The 15739-nt window shown below is 42.3% G+C and overlaps 2 protein-coding genes across 3 annotated transcripts; both read right to left on the bottom strand.

The window, feature by feature from the left end:
- Nucleotides 1-458: 458 nt before the first annotated feature.
- On the bottom strand, nucleotides 459-10012 carry hdac10 (histone deacetylase 10). Of its 2 annotated transcripts, XM_071534713.1 has the most exons (21): nucleotides 9806-10012; nucleotides 9587-9683; nucleotides 9337-9471; nucleotides 8412-8508; nucleotides 7054-7151; nucleotides 6793-6897; nucleotides 6511-6579; nucleotides 6291-6417; nucleotides 5612-5677; nucleotides 5464-5523; nucleotides 4521-4610; nucleotides 4328-4434; nucleotides 4159-4226; nucleotides 3637-3901; nucleotides 3328-3418; nucleotides 3114-3199; nucleotides 2416-2472; nucleotides 2206-2287; nucleotides 1737-1925; nucleotides 890-1049; nucleotides 459-730 (listed from the first exon to the last, which is right to left on the bottom strand). In XM_071534713.1, the coding sequence occupies exons 2-21, from the start codon at nucleotides 9643-9645 to the stop codon at nucleotides 693-695; spliced, it is 2049 nt and encodes a 682-aa protein (XP_071390814.1). In that variant the 5' UTR covers nucleotides 9646-9683; nucleotides 9806-10012; the 3' UTR covers nucleotides 459-692. The 2 variants fall into 2 exon arrangements, with proteins under 2 accessions (XP_071390814.1, XP_071390815.1); XM_071534714.1 differs by having other exon boundaries at nucleotides 459-727; nucleotides 9587-10012.
- Nucleotides 10013-12211: 2199 nt separating this feature from the next.
- On the bottom strand, nucleotides 12212-13648 carry aplnr2 (apelin receptor 2). The gene has a single exon (XM_071534709.1). The coding sequence runs from the start codon at nucleotides 13646-13648 to the stop codon at nucleotides 12212-12214; it is 1437 nt and encodes a 478-aa protein (XP_071390810.1).
- Nucleotides 13649-15739: the final 2091 nt, after the last annotated feature.

Here is a 15739-nt window from a genome sequence, read left to right as displayed (position 1 = left end):
TATAGGCTACAGATTATCATTCTCCCATGGAATCAATGAAATGTAAGTGAAAATAAAGGTTTCTTCTGGAGAGCCCCCTGAAGCCCCTCAAGCACCCCTGGGTGCCCCTGAACCCCACTTTGGAAACCACTAGCTTGGTGTACATCATATTGTTAATTTATAAACCACTCAGTAACCATTCAGTGAGCTGTAAACATCAGTGGCAACTTTATAACAGCGTCCACTCAAAGCTTACAAATCATTTGTTAATCATTTACGAATAATTAAGTATCGAAAAGTGTTACACCTGGATAATAAATGACTAACAAAATATTAACTGGGGCAACCAGAAATCATTGTCATTAGTAACAGTTTTCATACAATATTTAAATAATTGATTTATTAACCTACAATTAATTAATGCTTAAATGATATAATATACTATACAATGATTAATTCAAAAGTGATAGTGTTACCAGTTTATTAAAGATCAGTTGAGTTGTAAGGCCAACAGCAATGTCTTTCTCAACAGTAGCTGTACATCATTAGTCATCTGAGTCAGATGTTCAGATTATGATCATGTTAGTTGAGACATATTATTACACAACATGTCAATGTGACTCACTTTGCATAATAAAAACTGGTAGAAAATGTTATCAAAATAGATGAAAAATGTTCTCCAACTGCTTTTAAAAGCAGAGTTAGGAAGAGCTTCAATCCCTCTGGTCACTCCCTCCGCTGCCTGGTGCTGCTTTCAGGAGACAAAACACAAATTCAACCATCATTCCATATAGTCCAGTTTCTTCAATTATTTGAGGTGATTTTTACAGCTTCGGTGTTGCTATATGACATAATTGGAATTTATGCAATGCTGTTATATATGATGCTCATTTTGTTATCGTGCATTCACCTGTAGTCTGCAGTAGCTTCCAGTCAGCCTGCAGCCTGTGTCTCAGTCTCTCCAGGGACTCCACATCCTCTGGTAGAGGGGCTCCTAGGGGCCCCAGGGAGGGGGCAGGGGTCCCCAGGAGAGAAGAGGCTGTGGGGCCGACTGATGCCTTCTCATCTTGCTGAACAAAAAACAGAACACAATACAGTCCTTCTGTACCTTTAAAGCCAATCCTACGCAGTTAAAGGAAAAATCCACCCCAAAACACTTTAAAAAACTGTTACAAAAACAGTTACTGATGATGATTTGAAGTAAGCCAAGCTATACTGGTTACCCATCCATCTCAGAACAATGTGAAATGAGGCTGGGTAAGTATGTTGAGGTTAGCTCGGGTGTGAAGTGGCTGCTATTATTATTATTATTATTGCAAAAACAGAAGACACCAGTTTCCTGTGTGTAAAAGCTGAATTTCATTGGATGTAAGCCCTAGACTAGGCTGTCTACAAGGTGCTTTTTGGATGGCTGTGCAGCACCTGATTGTGTGAAGAGAGTGTTTTTCAGCAACATCCTGCAACGTCACCGGCCTTTTACCACATTAATAATAATAATTAATAATGTAAAACTTAATTGATCGCCATAGAAAAATGTAGGGAGCTGGTAGGTCTTCAGAGTCTTGCTCAAGGACACTTCAGTAGCACAGGTGCCTGCCAACTTGACCGTTTGAACGAGAATCCTTCTGTTTAAGGACCTTCTCTCTAACCTCTAGGCCACCCAGCCGCCCTAAAACTAAATTAGACTAAAACAGCTCTGCTCTCACACTATCAAATTAACAGAGGGTATTATTATTATGGTGTCCCGGCCCTCTCACCTGCATGAGCACCAGTGTGCGCCCCTGTGCAAGGCCCTGCAGCAGGCCGGTTAGTTGTTGCCACACACTCTCACACACCCCGCTGTCTGGCATCCGGACCAACAGAACCAGATTAGGGTCGTACTCATATCCCAGTGGCAGGAGGAGGCCCAGCACCGCCTGTGTGAACCCTGCCACGTCACTGCAGCCCTGCAGAGGAACACACACCCACACCATCAAAAAATATGTACATGTACACACACATACTGCACACACACACCCCACGTCCCTGTTCTTGGGAAGCATTTATCCTAGATTCCATTGTATTGTCATTGATTATTTCACACACACACACACACACACACACACACACACACACACACACACACACACACACACACACACACATTCCCTGCAATTAAACACACGCACAAAATATACAGTGATGAATAGTACCGAGCTTGATTTGTACAGCTAAAATTCCCAGTACCTTCCTCAGACACACAGGAACGTAATATTTGGATTTCTGTCCCTCTGGCTCCTTACTGCTGATCTGCACCAGGAGCGTTTTCCTAAATAAACGATGGAAAGATTTTTGTTACCATTTCATGCTGCCATTTGTTCTGGAATGTGGAATTGTTATTTTCACTGGCTGAAGGGGGATGAGTTTCATCACAAAGTCAGTTAGTGAGTTACTCACCCATCCTCTGTGACGTGAGCGGGGGCCGCCCCGTCTCCAACACACACCAGCAAAACCCTGTGTGAAGAGGAAGTGATGCCAAATGAGAGCACATTCTTAGTAATAGTGTAACACTTTTTTTTATCCCCCATTGGGATATTCTCTTTTTGCTTGTTTCACTTAAAGGAAACGTCCCCCCTGGGGTACTCTTACACAGTTAGATAGCATCAATTTGTGATTTCCTTCGTTTCCCAGAATGACTTTGACTTTCTGTTCTCTGTGACGAATACATCCAGGTGGAGAGAGTGATAGTGTCATACCTTTTTCCAGAGAAAAACTGAGCAAGAGAACAATGCCTGGTTGTTCAAATTACAAAAAAGAAAGCTGTCAACGAGGGTGTTGTATTTCACATGCAACCAACAACAGATGTGGCTGCATTGCATTATGGACTATTGAGGCTACTGCTTTTCTATAATGGATTTTTCCCTGCATGATTATTGAACGTCCGTGCAAAATGGTGGCTCTAGAAAGAAGCCCTTGCTCTTTGATTCTGAGGGGCTGATACCAAGTCCTGACCAATAGCTGTTTTGTAACAGTGTTAGTGTTTCAGGGTGGATTTTTTCCTTTAAGGACACTAGTAGTATAAATACATAAAGTAGGCATGAGCTTTTTTTTTTTAGGTGTCATGAAATCCAAACAGTCATGCTGTACTGTTATACCGGTTGGTGAGTGAAGTCGCAGCATGCTGAACGGCACACATCATTGCCATGGAGACATCACGGACCAGTACCAAGCCATTGCGGATCTGACAGGCAGTGATTTGATATGAGATTAGTTTGCAGCACAGCAATTACAGTATTCCAGTATAAGATCACTATCACATCACAGCACTCCAGACGACAACAATATCAACAAACCAGCAACATCCTGTACCTCATTTTTCTCCATTCTCTGTAAGAGGGCAATGAGATTGCAAAGGGTTGTGAGAGCATCCTTGTCCTCCGACTCTTTGAAGAAGTTCTCCCTTATTGTGAAAAAACAATGTTATCCTTGATGAAACAGATGAAATCACTCGACAGACAGATAGATAGATAATTTGTCAACATCTAGTTCTTGTGAGTTAGGTGAATTCGTTTTTTTCAATCCTCATAATTAACTCTTCCCGTGTCAATAAATAGTCAGAAATAAATTTTAATATTTAATGTTAATCCAAAAAAAACTCCATAAACCACAGCACTATACCTGAGTTCACTGAGTACGAATGGATTGGGATCCTCTGATGAGCTGAAGCATTTACACCCGTCTGGGCAAGCCACACCATCAGGCAGGGCCGAAGCAGTGTGGACAGGAGGAGCAAGACGTTTTGGAGGCTCCGGCCACACCGCTGCCTCTGTGTTCATCTCCTCGTTTTCCTTCTCCTTGTGTTCAACTCCATTACGCTCTTCTCCACTTTTCTGCTCAGCCACTTTAAAGAGCTTGGTGCTGAGATCAGAGGTGGGGCGATCAGCTGAAGGAGGGAAGGAATTAAACATTTTAAGGACAATGAATATGAAAGTGAGGGGATCTTACATCAATAAACAGGAGAAAGAAAATAAATATTACTAGCAGGCTCTGGTTACTACAAGAGTTGACCTATCAGTTTGTTTGATTGAGATTATCTATATGACATGGCATGATATGAATGATGACATTAATGTGGAATCTGTTATTAATGGTGAATTGAATGAGAGGGAATAGGTCAATAATAGGTTTGGGGATTTATACCTGCATGCTTGAGACAGGACCAATACTGCTTGTGAGCTGATCGGACACAGTGGATGGACTCCAGCGCACTGAAGTATGCAAGGAAAATGAAAAAGAGATTCACTGCTAAATAAGTTGAGGTTCCCACTTGTTATAAACGCATATACATTTGATTGACAGTCGGGCAGACCTTTCACAGGGACCGCCCAGTTCTGTAGGTCGAGGGACGGGATCTCCAAGCAAGGTTTGGACTGTCTGACACACAGACTGGGCGAGGGACGTCAAGTTGTACCCTCCCTGGAAAACAAGCAAGTGTAAGCTATTTGTTCTTATGCTCATGTGGATTAAAGTCTATTTCCAGAAGGGTGGCAAATGACACTGACCTCCAGGACAGCACACAGTTTGCCTCCTGCCAGGTTCATCAGGAGGTGAGTGAGGTGGGCAAAGATGTCTGGGGTGGCACACATTTTACCCTGACAACAAAGACAATCAGAGTCACTTTAACCATCCAGTAAAATAATCGGAACAGAATTTGTCCTAGTGACATTGCTGCAGAGACATATTGACAATTTGCAGAGTTCTATATGACACACTGGTATGCATGGTGCAAGGACAAAATGACCTCACATACACTGCAAAGGTTAGGTGCAAGCCATACTATGAACCAGAGGTGTGACCAAATAAACTTTGCTCGAGTCCAAAGTCAGTCTCAAGTCTTGAGATGTAACTCTCCAGTCAAGTCCATAATGCCAAGTCTCAAGTCTAACTGTAGAACACCAAGTCAAAGAACAAATCAAGCGTCCAGTATCCATTTAATATCTTAAAGAAAACTAAATATTTCGGACTTTCAATGCAATATGGTTTTAGTAGGATAAAAACTTGGTAAGAGCATCATGAGTTTGATTTCTATAATCGGTTTCAACTTCAAGAAATTCAATCATTCCATATAAAATCAGAAAACCGAATTTAAAGTCAGTTGTCTGGTGGAACAAATTAACATAACATTAACTTTCAATCTATGTCATTCACACTAACACAAGATCTTTTGCCAACACTTTCAAAACCTTTTCAAGTCATCAAAGTACAAGTCATAGTCAAGTCCCAAATCACCAGAACCCAAGTCAAGTCTCAAGCAATTAAAACTGTGACTTGAATCTGACTCGAGTCCAAGTCACCTGACTCGTGTCCCCACCTCTGCTATGAATATTTGGGTTTACATAGATGCTACATACATTCAGCATATTTAAAAACGACTTACATTTGTGGCAGTATTGCAATTATATCACAAGCTTCATCATACAGTTCTGTTTATATTCAGTATCTCACCTCTGGGTCACCAATGGCTGAGTCAAAGCCTGCACACACCAGGACCAAGTCTGGGCCAAACTGTAAGAATCATGTGCTCAGTTAAATAATCTCCAACATATACAGTAACTATTAGATTTATTTTCAGAAAGCGAGTTTCCTGGCTCACCTCGTATGCAGCAGGCAGTAGGACATGAAAGAAGACTGCTAGATAGTCGCTGTTCTCCATTCCCACCTACACAAGGATATGGGGCCTCATTAATGAAAGGTTCCCACACACAAAGCTTCATGCACACAACTCACAACCATCCAAGGCAAAGTTGAAATTTATGAACAAATGATCTTGGTGCCAAAACGTGAGCTTAGAATTATAAGGTTCTACCTTCAGGATAGTTCTGAGATATTGAGCTTCAAATTTCCAGCATCCATTGAGTTGAATGGAGATGGGTCTTTTTGTTTTAGAAATTAGACTCAAAAATCATTATTTAAAAAAAAAAATAACACCACACATATGTCAACAAGCACTCATAGAATAGATTCATGCGACTAACTCAGTTTTGACAAAAAGGTCAGATAGAACCTTATAATACCAAGGTCACGTTCTCAGATTTTTTGTTGTATATTAAAAACAAAAGTGGATTTATATCATTACCAAAGGAATTCATGTTATATATATTTCATTTTCAGTTTTCAGTTCAGTTTTTTTTTTATCATATTCTTTGAAATGATAGAACAATGGAATTTAGGATACAGTCCAGCAACAACTTTTAAAAAACAAGGACCCAAGAACTGGGATAAAAAATCAATTATAATGATGCTGCAGATGTGTTTTGATGGATGTTATTTACCTTGTTCCATGGCACATTAATATTGAATCCAGTCCCTTTGTCCTTGCCAACACTGTCATAGTCCGATTCCTTAAGCATAGGCCAGAAGTTCTGATGCTCGTAACGGTGCCATGAGAAGTAGAGCACACTGGGAAATGTAGTAAACGGAATGTGAGATGCGAGTAGGCCAAGAAAGCGACCACCATACCCGACTCCATGCATTAGAATTAGAGACTCTCACCTTGGATCATCCTCAAAGCAGTACTGCACCCCTTGGCCATGATGCACATCCCAGTCAACTATCAGCACCCTAAGAAAAACAGACATGCAAATATATAGAGGTGAAACCGATATAACACTTCTTAGACAATGATTTTTTTTACATTGTTGTAAAAAAGGTCCTGACGAATGTCCATTGCCAGATAATACATTTATTTAATAAGCAAGTGTAGGCAGCATTTGGAGGGTTTTTTTTACTTCTTAATGGTTGGAACAGAAAATTGGAGTTAGCTTTTCATATTACCTTTTAGTGCCATATTTTTGCTTGGCATATTGAGCTGCTATGGCCACATTGTTGAACACACAGAAACCATTGGCAGCACTGCGCTGGCTGTGGTGTCCTGGCGGCCTATCAACAAGGACAGAGAAGAGGGAAGAGATGTCAGAGGTTGTTAACCAATCACTGAACAGAGCAACATGCTCTAATGTAGACTCACTCAGTAAAGATAAACGCTCAATCATCATGGGATATTGTTGTTGTGTTATTGTCAGGTGTTGGCCTCACCTGACCAGAGCCATGCCATTCCGCACCCTCCCAGTCATAACATTGTCCACCAGTTGCAGTGTGGCTCCTATGGCCAGCTTGGCACAGTGATAGATGTTCTAGGACAGAAAGTAAGAAAGAGGGACGATTAGCTGGCAGTGAAGCTGACCTACTGCATCATCACAGTCCGAGGATGTGTTAGTAGCAGTGGAGCGCAGGGGGAACACCGGCTATGGGACCTGGTTTTGTATCTGGGCATATTCTAAGCAGTAGTACCAGTAGCTATTTAGATACTTTACAGTAAAATCATTAATTGTGTAATTGCCCTATATATGTATGGGGCAGAGCGAGCAACAAAGAAAGAAAATAACTTTTTATTGTATTCATTTTTTTTTTTTAAATATAAGTTGGGGCAATTTTACAGCAGTGAGGGGATGATACTGCTGAATTTGCATTCAAAGGAAAAATCCACCGTAAAATACTGTAACACTGTTAAAAGAACAGCTATTGGTGATGTAACTTGCATTTATGTGTCCATTTTGTTGTTTATCTATACTATCACCTCTCCACCTACACATAGACAGCACAGAGAACCCCGCTCTCTGGGGATTGTTGAAAGGCATTCTGGGAAATGCAGGAAATTACTGACTGAGGTAGAAGAAGACAAGACATGCTGAGGGAAAGTGGGCACAACAAAACAGTAAACTGCAATTCTTCAATCACAAAAAAAATCCTGGAATGCACTGAACATCACAGACTGAGGATGTCTAACAGTGTAAGAGGATCTCAGGGTAGATTTTAACATTAACTCATTCAGCTGATACTCTTATCCAGAGCGATTTATGAGTTATCATGTAGGGGGTTCAGTGCCTAGTAGGGCTGTGCAAAAAAATCGATACAGCTGAGTACTGCAATATTTTTTTCCATGATACTGTATCGATTTTCCAGCCCCTCGTATCAATACATTAAAAAAAATTATTCATGTTTTAAATGGATTTAAAATGTCCTTAAATTTCCCTCAAACCCCTTTGAATTAAATAGTTTTGACTCAATTTGTCCACTGAGTTATCAATATAATGTGATGTACATATTAGACTACCCAGGTGGTACACAGCAAGTTGTATTTTCAGCTCTATTTTTAAATTGTCAATACCCAGCCTTAGTGCCTAGGATACTTCGACAGGACTCACAGCTGTTGCTGTGAGTCCCTGTGAGTCGGTTACAGGACGGTTTATTTAACCACTAGGCTACCCCACCACACTGCCGCCGTTAATGACTGAATGAGTGCTGGGAAACCACAACAGCCTGTGAGTCACTCAATCTAGCGATTTAACAAATGAACTGAACAAATGAAAATAGTATATCAGCGCAGCACTGACTGGGTGGAAATAGACGTCACCATACTGCAGAGTGAATTCCATCAGGTCCTCCAGACTCATGTAAGGTGTCCTCTTCACTGCCTCCAGGTACTCCTCACTGTTGGGGGAGGCAAGGGACATGTAGCTCAGTGTGCGGTCTAGGGCTGGGCCATGTGGTTAAAATCTTAAAATCAATATCATGATAGAAGTGATATTTTCAATATCGATATAGGCATATATCACGATATGGCTCACGTATGCAAAATCACATGTTAATAATTAATCAAATGCTCATCCCATTGAAATTAATGGTAATGTTGTGTGTGTGTTGTCAAACAAAACTAAAATGTTTCATACCTCATTTTGTTTTTAAATAAATTTGCTTGTTATCATTAATTTGGACAGCAGAATTGTGTGTCAAGATATCCCAAAATCACCATATCATCACGATATGATTCCACTGAAAGACGATAAACGATAATATTGAATTATCGCCCAGCCCTAGTGCAGTCTACATTTCACATTTTAGACATTTATCTGTCACTGAGTGTGTAACAATAACTGAACCGGTACAGGTTCAGTGTTTACATCAGAAAAGGCCATCTTTGAGTGTGTTTGTGCGGTGTGTGTGTGTGAGAGAGAGAGAGAGAGAGAGAGAGAGAGAGAGAGAGAGAGAGAGAGAGAGAGAGAGAGAGAGAGAGAGACTATCCTAGACTGCAGACTGACAAGGCCATTTTTGAGTGTGTGTGTGTGTGTGTGTGTGTGTGTGTGTGTGTGAGTGAGAGAGAGTGAGAGAGAGAGAGAGAGAGAGAGAGACTATCCTAGACTGCAGACTGACAAGGCCATTTTTGAGTGTGTGTGTGTGAGAGAGAGAGAGAGAGAGAGAGAGAGAGAGAGAGAGAGAGAGAGAGAGAGAGAGAGAGACTATCCTAGACTGCAGACTGACCTGTGGACCAGCAGAATCTCTGCATCAGTCGCCTCGCGGACAGGTATGGAGACACAGCGATCCGCCAGTCCATTCCTGACCAAGGCTTCGTGACTCACTATCAGACGCTCGGGGACCTCGATCTTACATGCTGGGCTGCAGTAAGAAGCAGGTTCAAAATACTTTAACCAAGCCAGACAAAATCTGGCATTACACCTGCATCCAGGCTTCTTAGGTATCAAAATAGGGGACCTGCATGTCATCTACTTACTCAACCCAGAGAAGTTTGTACTTGGTCATCTGCTCATCATATATCAATGCTGTCCCCATGGTTATCTCCCAATACAGTTAGATAGCACTCACTGGATCTAGACGACAAAACGGTCTGTTAACGCACTTGCTGTAGTGAAACGCTTCTGTGTAGGCAATAAGTGCGTGAATTTAACAAAGTAAGTCAGGCATAAAACATGAGGAATGTTGCTTTGCCTACTTAAAACGTGCACAGATGCTCCTATAGACAATCTTCAGGCAGCAGCAGCGTTACACCCGATACCTACGAGACACCTGTGTTCTGCATGGTTTTTATTATAAAGAAGATACAACTGAACGGAAGCCAAACGCTCCAAATGTTACCCAGTTTTGGAAGCTACAGCAAAACTATCCGAAACGGGAAAACAACTAATTCAAAAAGATAACATGGCTGAGCACGGCAGACATAGTAGACATGTTGTGTTACGTCACTGTACCCGCTCAAGGGTTTTTTAAGCCCTCGAGGCGGTCTTACAGACGCAAGGCCTGGCGCCATTGCTAACCTGCTAATTCCTCCTCCAAAACACAGAAAGATATCTGACTGCGGGATGGATGCAGGAGGGGCGGGCTGGATGTGGGAGGGGTTAGAGATGAGGTTAAATTTGTTAACCTTCGAAGTGGAAGAACTCATTTTAACCAATCACAGGCATGAGTTGGTGGGGCATGATGTCAGCCTCGCCCACTGACATCATCTCTGCCCTCCTGCATCATGTCAGATACAGTCAGATACCAGGATGATCCCCAGTGTGTCCTTAGCTAACACTCAGCTGTTATTTGCAAACCTCCTCCCAGACAATATAAAGGCAGTGGCCCAACAAAAATAAGATTGTTATAGTCTATGGCCTATAGCAGCCTACCAAAATAATATCCTTGCCTCGAGAGGCTGCTAACGCTAACAGTTGAGCAAATAATCTCATAACATGGCTGACTTCCAGACAGGTTAACCAAATCTACACTAACGCACATTTGTTTTATCTGTCTCTAAGGATGCACTGAGCGACCAGCCTCTCAGCACACATTTTCAGCCTTAGCTTTTGGTATGGTAGCTATTAATATAACGCATTTACTTATTTACCAAGTTAATGTCAAACTAATTGCAATTATACAAATTATGCATTTCTTCAGCAGCCAAGTGTTAACTAAAGATACATTCAGGGGCCCTTGCCTTTCTGAGTGTCTGGGGAGGAGTTCCGCTTTTTACCTGTAAGACAGATTTGAGGGCTGTAACGCTCTTTGAGCATCCATGATTGTACCCTCGCACTACCCTCGTAGCTCCAGTCTTCCGGACAGAAATCATCTTTAGACTTTGTCCAAGTCAATAATATAAAACGTCCTTGGTCGAAGTCCTCGTGATAAACCCAATTGGTTCTCAGAATAGTGTCATAAAAGCACTATAGTTAAATGATAGATCATATTCATGAAGAAACTGTTAACTAATACCCTACCAAGCTGACATAAAAACATTGGGGAAAAAAGGTTATAAGGAATATTGGCACACAAACCCATACAACTGCATATAGCTCAAAAAAGAAGACTTACAAACATTGCAAGAAATGTACTTTAGCTTTTGCTTTGATTTGGATAGAGATTATTGGACAATGGAAACTGTATGGAGTGTCACATTAAAACCAACCAGACCAAAGCACAAAGCACATGTTAAATTTGTAATGGCATCTTCACAAACAAGTACATTTAAATCAGTTGCTTAATAAAATTAAATGCTACTCGATTTTTTGTTTTTTACTTAAGTCAAACCAGAATCTTGATAAGATAAAGAGGGATTTGACTATTGCTCTGTTATTACAAAAACAAGTAGGCCTATGCTGTAATATCTATTTAATAAAAAAAAATAAAAAAATAAATACAGGCAGACAGAGATGAGAGTTTACAGGGTTCTCAAATTTAATAAAACATAAGAAAAAACCCCAAAACAAAACAGTGCAACACAAATCAATATACAACATAGAGTATCCTGAGAATACAAAAATATAGAACCAGATCAAATTATGAGAAAACATTTTGTCTGCCAGGGACCATTCCTGGGTTCAACCGTCTCTGAGGAAGTGGTGGCATCATTCCTGTGGGACTACGGCTCTATGGTTTGCAGCAGGGGACTGTTTTTGTTGTGTTTTTTGTGTGTAAGGAATATTTACTTTGAAAACAGTAGCCTTACCAGACCCAGACTTTCTCACAGTCTGAGATAAAGGGTGAATGATCCTTAGTAGTTTTGATTCACTTAGAATTCAATCTATTGAAGAGGTTGATCATCCTCAAATATTGCAAATACTGAAAAACGTATCACATAACTTATGACCTAATGAAATAATTAGGGATGAATGCTTTATCATCAGCAAATTAAATGTACGTTGTAGTTACATTTGATTATTGTTTGATGTCCTGGCTCCTCAAGCTGCAATTAGATTGTCAGGTTAATTTTTACATCACATTTTAAGCACTTAGCTAAAGCTCTTATCAAGTCTTATTCCATGGTTCATGTTTTGGACACTTCCACAGGACATGTGGCAGTTGAAGGGGATCAAGCCTGTGACAGTCTGGTTACAGGATGGTCTCTCTAACCCCTAGGCCATCATCCACCCACCTCCTCCATCCTCTCCTCCTCTGTCCTATCTGCTGTTTCCTCCTGCGTTCTTGAGGGAAAGCTCCTTTCCTGCTTAATCTCCTCTCCTCCCTCCTTCTCTCCCTCCACTCCCTCTCCTCCTCTCCTACTCCTCCTGCACAGCACGAGTAGAGCTCCTCTACATCTCTTCCGAAAGGAGGAGTCGCAGGCAGCGTATAGGAGCGGGTTAAGGCAGGAGTTGAGGTAAGCCAAACAGGTGACGTATGGCTGAGCGGCAAGTAAAGCCTGATCTAAGGAACAGGAGTATGGAACCAGGCCGAACTCCAACAACATGGACACAGTCTTATTAACATGCAGAGGCAGCCAACACAGGAAGAACGCCATCACTAAAGTAACAATGACCCTGAGAAGTCTTCGCTGGCGCCTGCGGTCGGGGCGAGGGCCACGTCCAAAATGTCTGCTGAGCAGGTGGGCCAGCGAGCAGTAGCAGACCAGCAGAATGACGAGAGGAAGCAGGAAGCCAATCAGCGTTGACTTCAGACTCAAGGCCGCCGCCCACCACAGCTCCGCCCGCTCTCGCTCTGCCTCCTCTACCTCTGCTCCAATCAGCATGGAGTAATCCATCTGGCAGGAGAGGAAGACGACTCTGGACTCGGCCGGCTGAGTCGGCTCCGGCTGCCAGTCGTCCTCAGGCCCCGAGTCGAGCTCCACCTCTCTGACAGAGCGCAGCAGCAAACCAGGAAGTGCCAGAACGCCCGCCAACACCCACACTCCTCCCACGATCAACAGCGCCCTGCTGGGGAAGCCCTGTTGGGCGTGGTGGCTGGAGTGCCGGCGTCCAATCAGAACCCAGTATCGCTCCACACTGAGCATGCTCAGGCTGAACACGCTGGCGTACATGTTGAGCGCAGTGAGGAAGCTGCTGATCTGACAGAGCGGTTGCCCGAACGGCCAGTGGTAGCCCAGCGCTGTGTAGACCGCCCACAGAGGGAGAGTTACAAGGAAGCACAGATCGGCTAAAGCTAAGCTAGCTATGAGAGAGTCGGTCAGCGAGCGGGAGGCACGAGGGATAGAGGGAGGAGAGGAGGAGGTGGAGGAGTGAGAGGAGGGTCTGCAGGGTGCCTTGTTCTTTTCAAGGAAAGTCCCATGGAGAACGCTACCAGCACTGATGTTCTGCTGACCGGTTCTGAAGATTTTGCTGCAGCAGAGTGTTCCTATTCTGGTTCTACCTCCATTTCTGGTTCTGTCTCCAGTCCTGGTTTTCCTCCCCTCGGCTCGGTCCAGGTAGGCCCAGAGCACCAAGCCGTTGCCCAGGCAACCAACCAGGAAGGCCAGCAGGTAGACGGACGGGATGATGGAGAAGGAGGGAGACCAGTCGCTGTAGTCACAGTGGAAGAGGGGATCGGGGGAAGGAGAGGGGGAGGTGAGGAAGTTTAGGTCTGACATCTGTCTGTTGGTCTGCCTGCCTTCTATCGAAAAGGTTTTGCCATCAAAATCACTGGAGGCTCCAATAATTCCCCAGCCAATAACCAGAATTTTGGTTAATGCTGCATGGCAAAAAAGTAAGTGAAAAATGAATTACAGTAGGCTTAAAAAAAAATCCAAACTCCCACAACCTTACAGTTGTTTTAGATATAAGACTGGGTCCTAGTTCCAGTTGTGGACAAGTTGTGGAGAGGAGTAACAAAGCAACTCACTGTCCTCTGTTCTCTTTCACACCTCCCTCTGTCTGTTGACTTGGATGGTCTGGAAATATACAGTGAAACACACCGTGAGATTCTTAAACCTTTGCAGCAGGAACACATATTTGTATACACATGTGACAGCCTTTAACAACAGGCCGAAGTGTACACACAGATTGGTCCAAAATGTTAATTAATCTGAGCCAAGAAATGTATTTTTAACATTCACAGAATTCACAAATGTCATCTAATATTTTGAAGATTAGTTGATTTTGATATCTCACTCCAGTTCCACTGAAACAATAAAAACTCTGAAACTATTTCAGGGCTTTGAGGAAACCTGATACACCTGAGCCTAAGTAGGCATTGATTATCCATGTCATGATCTCTATCGTACAGAAGAAAATAAACACAATACTTTCCAAAGTCACTTAAATGTGGTCCTGTATGAGCAGCGAGTGGCACGAACACTGTTAGGAGTTTTATTCCCACAGGGCCACCCATGCTAAAAATGTATGAACTCATATTGTAAGGCACTTTGGACGAAATCCTGCACCAAATTGCATGTTTTGTTATGTAAATGTTCCATTTTAGCTATTCCAGATGAGGGCCTAATCCTGTCTCATCTATACCACAGCCTTAGACCTTACAAACAACAAATATCTAACATCTGAAATTCACAGCAATGATTCTCAGAATAGAAACTTACCTCAGGCTACTCCATCAGATCCATTCTAAGATGCTGGTGATACTGTAATGATTACTGGGAAGAAGTGAAATTGTGTCCTCTTGTCCTGTTTTCTCTCCTCTCACTTTCTCTGTGACTCGCTCCCTTCTGTCTCTCTCATCTCTGTGTGTTTCTCTCTCTACTCTGTCTATACTGCAGAAGAAAGTGTGTCTGTTCCTTAAGTCTGAATATATAGCAATGTCCCCTACACACACACACACACACACACACACACAAACAGAACACTCCTTCCTCTCATTCTCAAACAAGACCACCCCAGCAGAGACTTACGAGACCTGCAAATACCCCCCCAACTGCCTAAGACAAACACACACACCTCCCGAGAGACACAATAACCCCCCCCCCCAAACACACACACACACACACAAACCCGAGACACACAAACAGACATACAAACAGAGCCCCTATCCCCTATGCTATTCATATTCTCTATGCATAGAAACAAACACATCCAAATGCACATACCCAAATGTGTACACACACACACACACACACACACACACAAAGGCATCAAAGGTTACAGCTGTCCAGAAGTCTGCTGGAGCTGGGTTGGAAAATAGCCTGGTAATAAATGGGAAAGTGAAAAAAGTACGACAATAAGTTAGAGAGTATAAAGTCTTCAGGATCTTGAACAGAATAGGAAAGTGAAAAAAGTAATCCTCTCTCTCTCTCACACACACACACCTTTTGTTCTCGATGTCCTACATGCTCAAACATACAATGTACACAAGGGTTAGGGTTACATGTAACAAGTCACACAAAGCACAAATAACAACTAATGGCTGTTCCATTCTTTGGTTCACAGTCAGACAGCCATATTAAAATGAAGGAGAAAGGAGATCCAAGGCAATCTTCATGAATAAATTTAAAAAGCCTTTAATCCATTGGCTTGTTTGTGCTCAGCATGCACTGTATTCTAAAGGAAAACAGTCTAAACACAGAGGACACAGTGAGATAGCTATATATTACAGTCTTCTAATGAAAATAGATTATAACTCACAGCTGTGTTTCCTCTACCCATGGGGAAGGTGCCACTTCACATAAAATAATTCATTAACAATGGTTTGAATTGAATTGTTTTTTGTATCACATGGTCTAAATGCTGTT

This window comes from Centroberyx affinis, unplaced genomic scaffold (genome assembly GCF_046629955.1).
Source record: "Centroberyx affinis isolate AG114_WGS23_722 - 3 ecotype Tasmania unplaced genomic scaffold, CSIRO-AGI_Caff_v1 ptg002607l_1, whole genome shotgun sequence".
Taxonomy (NCBI): Eukaryota; Metazoa; Chordata; class Actinopteri; order Beryciformes; family Berycidae; genus Centroberyx; species Centroberyx affinis.
Note: the sequence above shows the minus strand (reverse complement) of the source record. Positions and strands in the feature narration are given on the sequence as shown.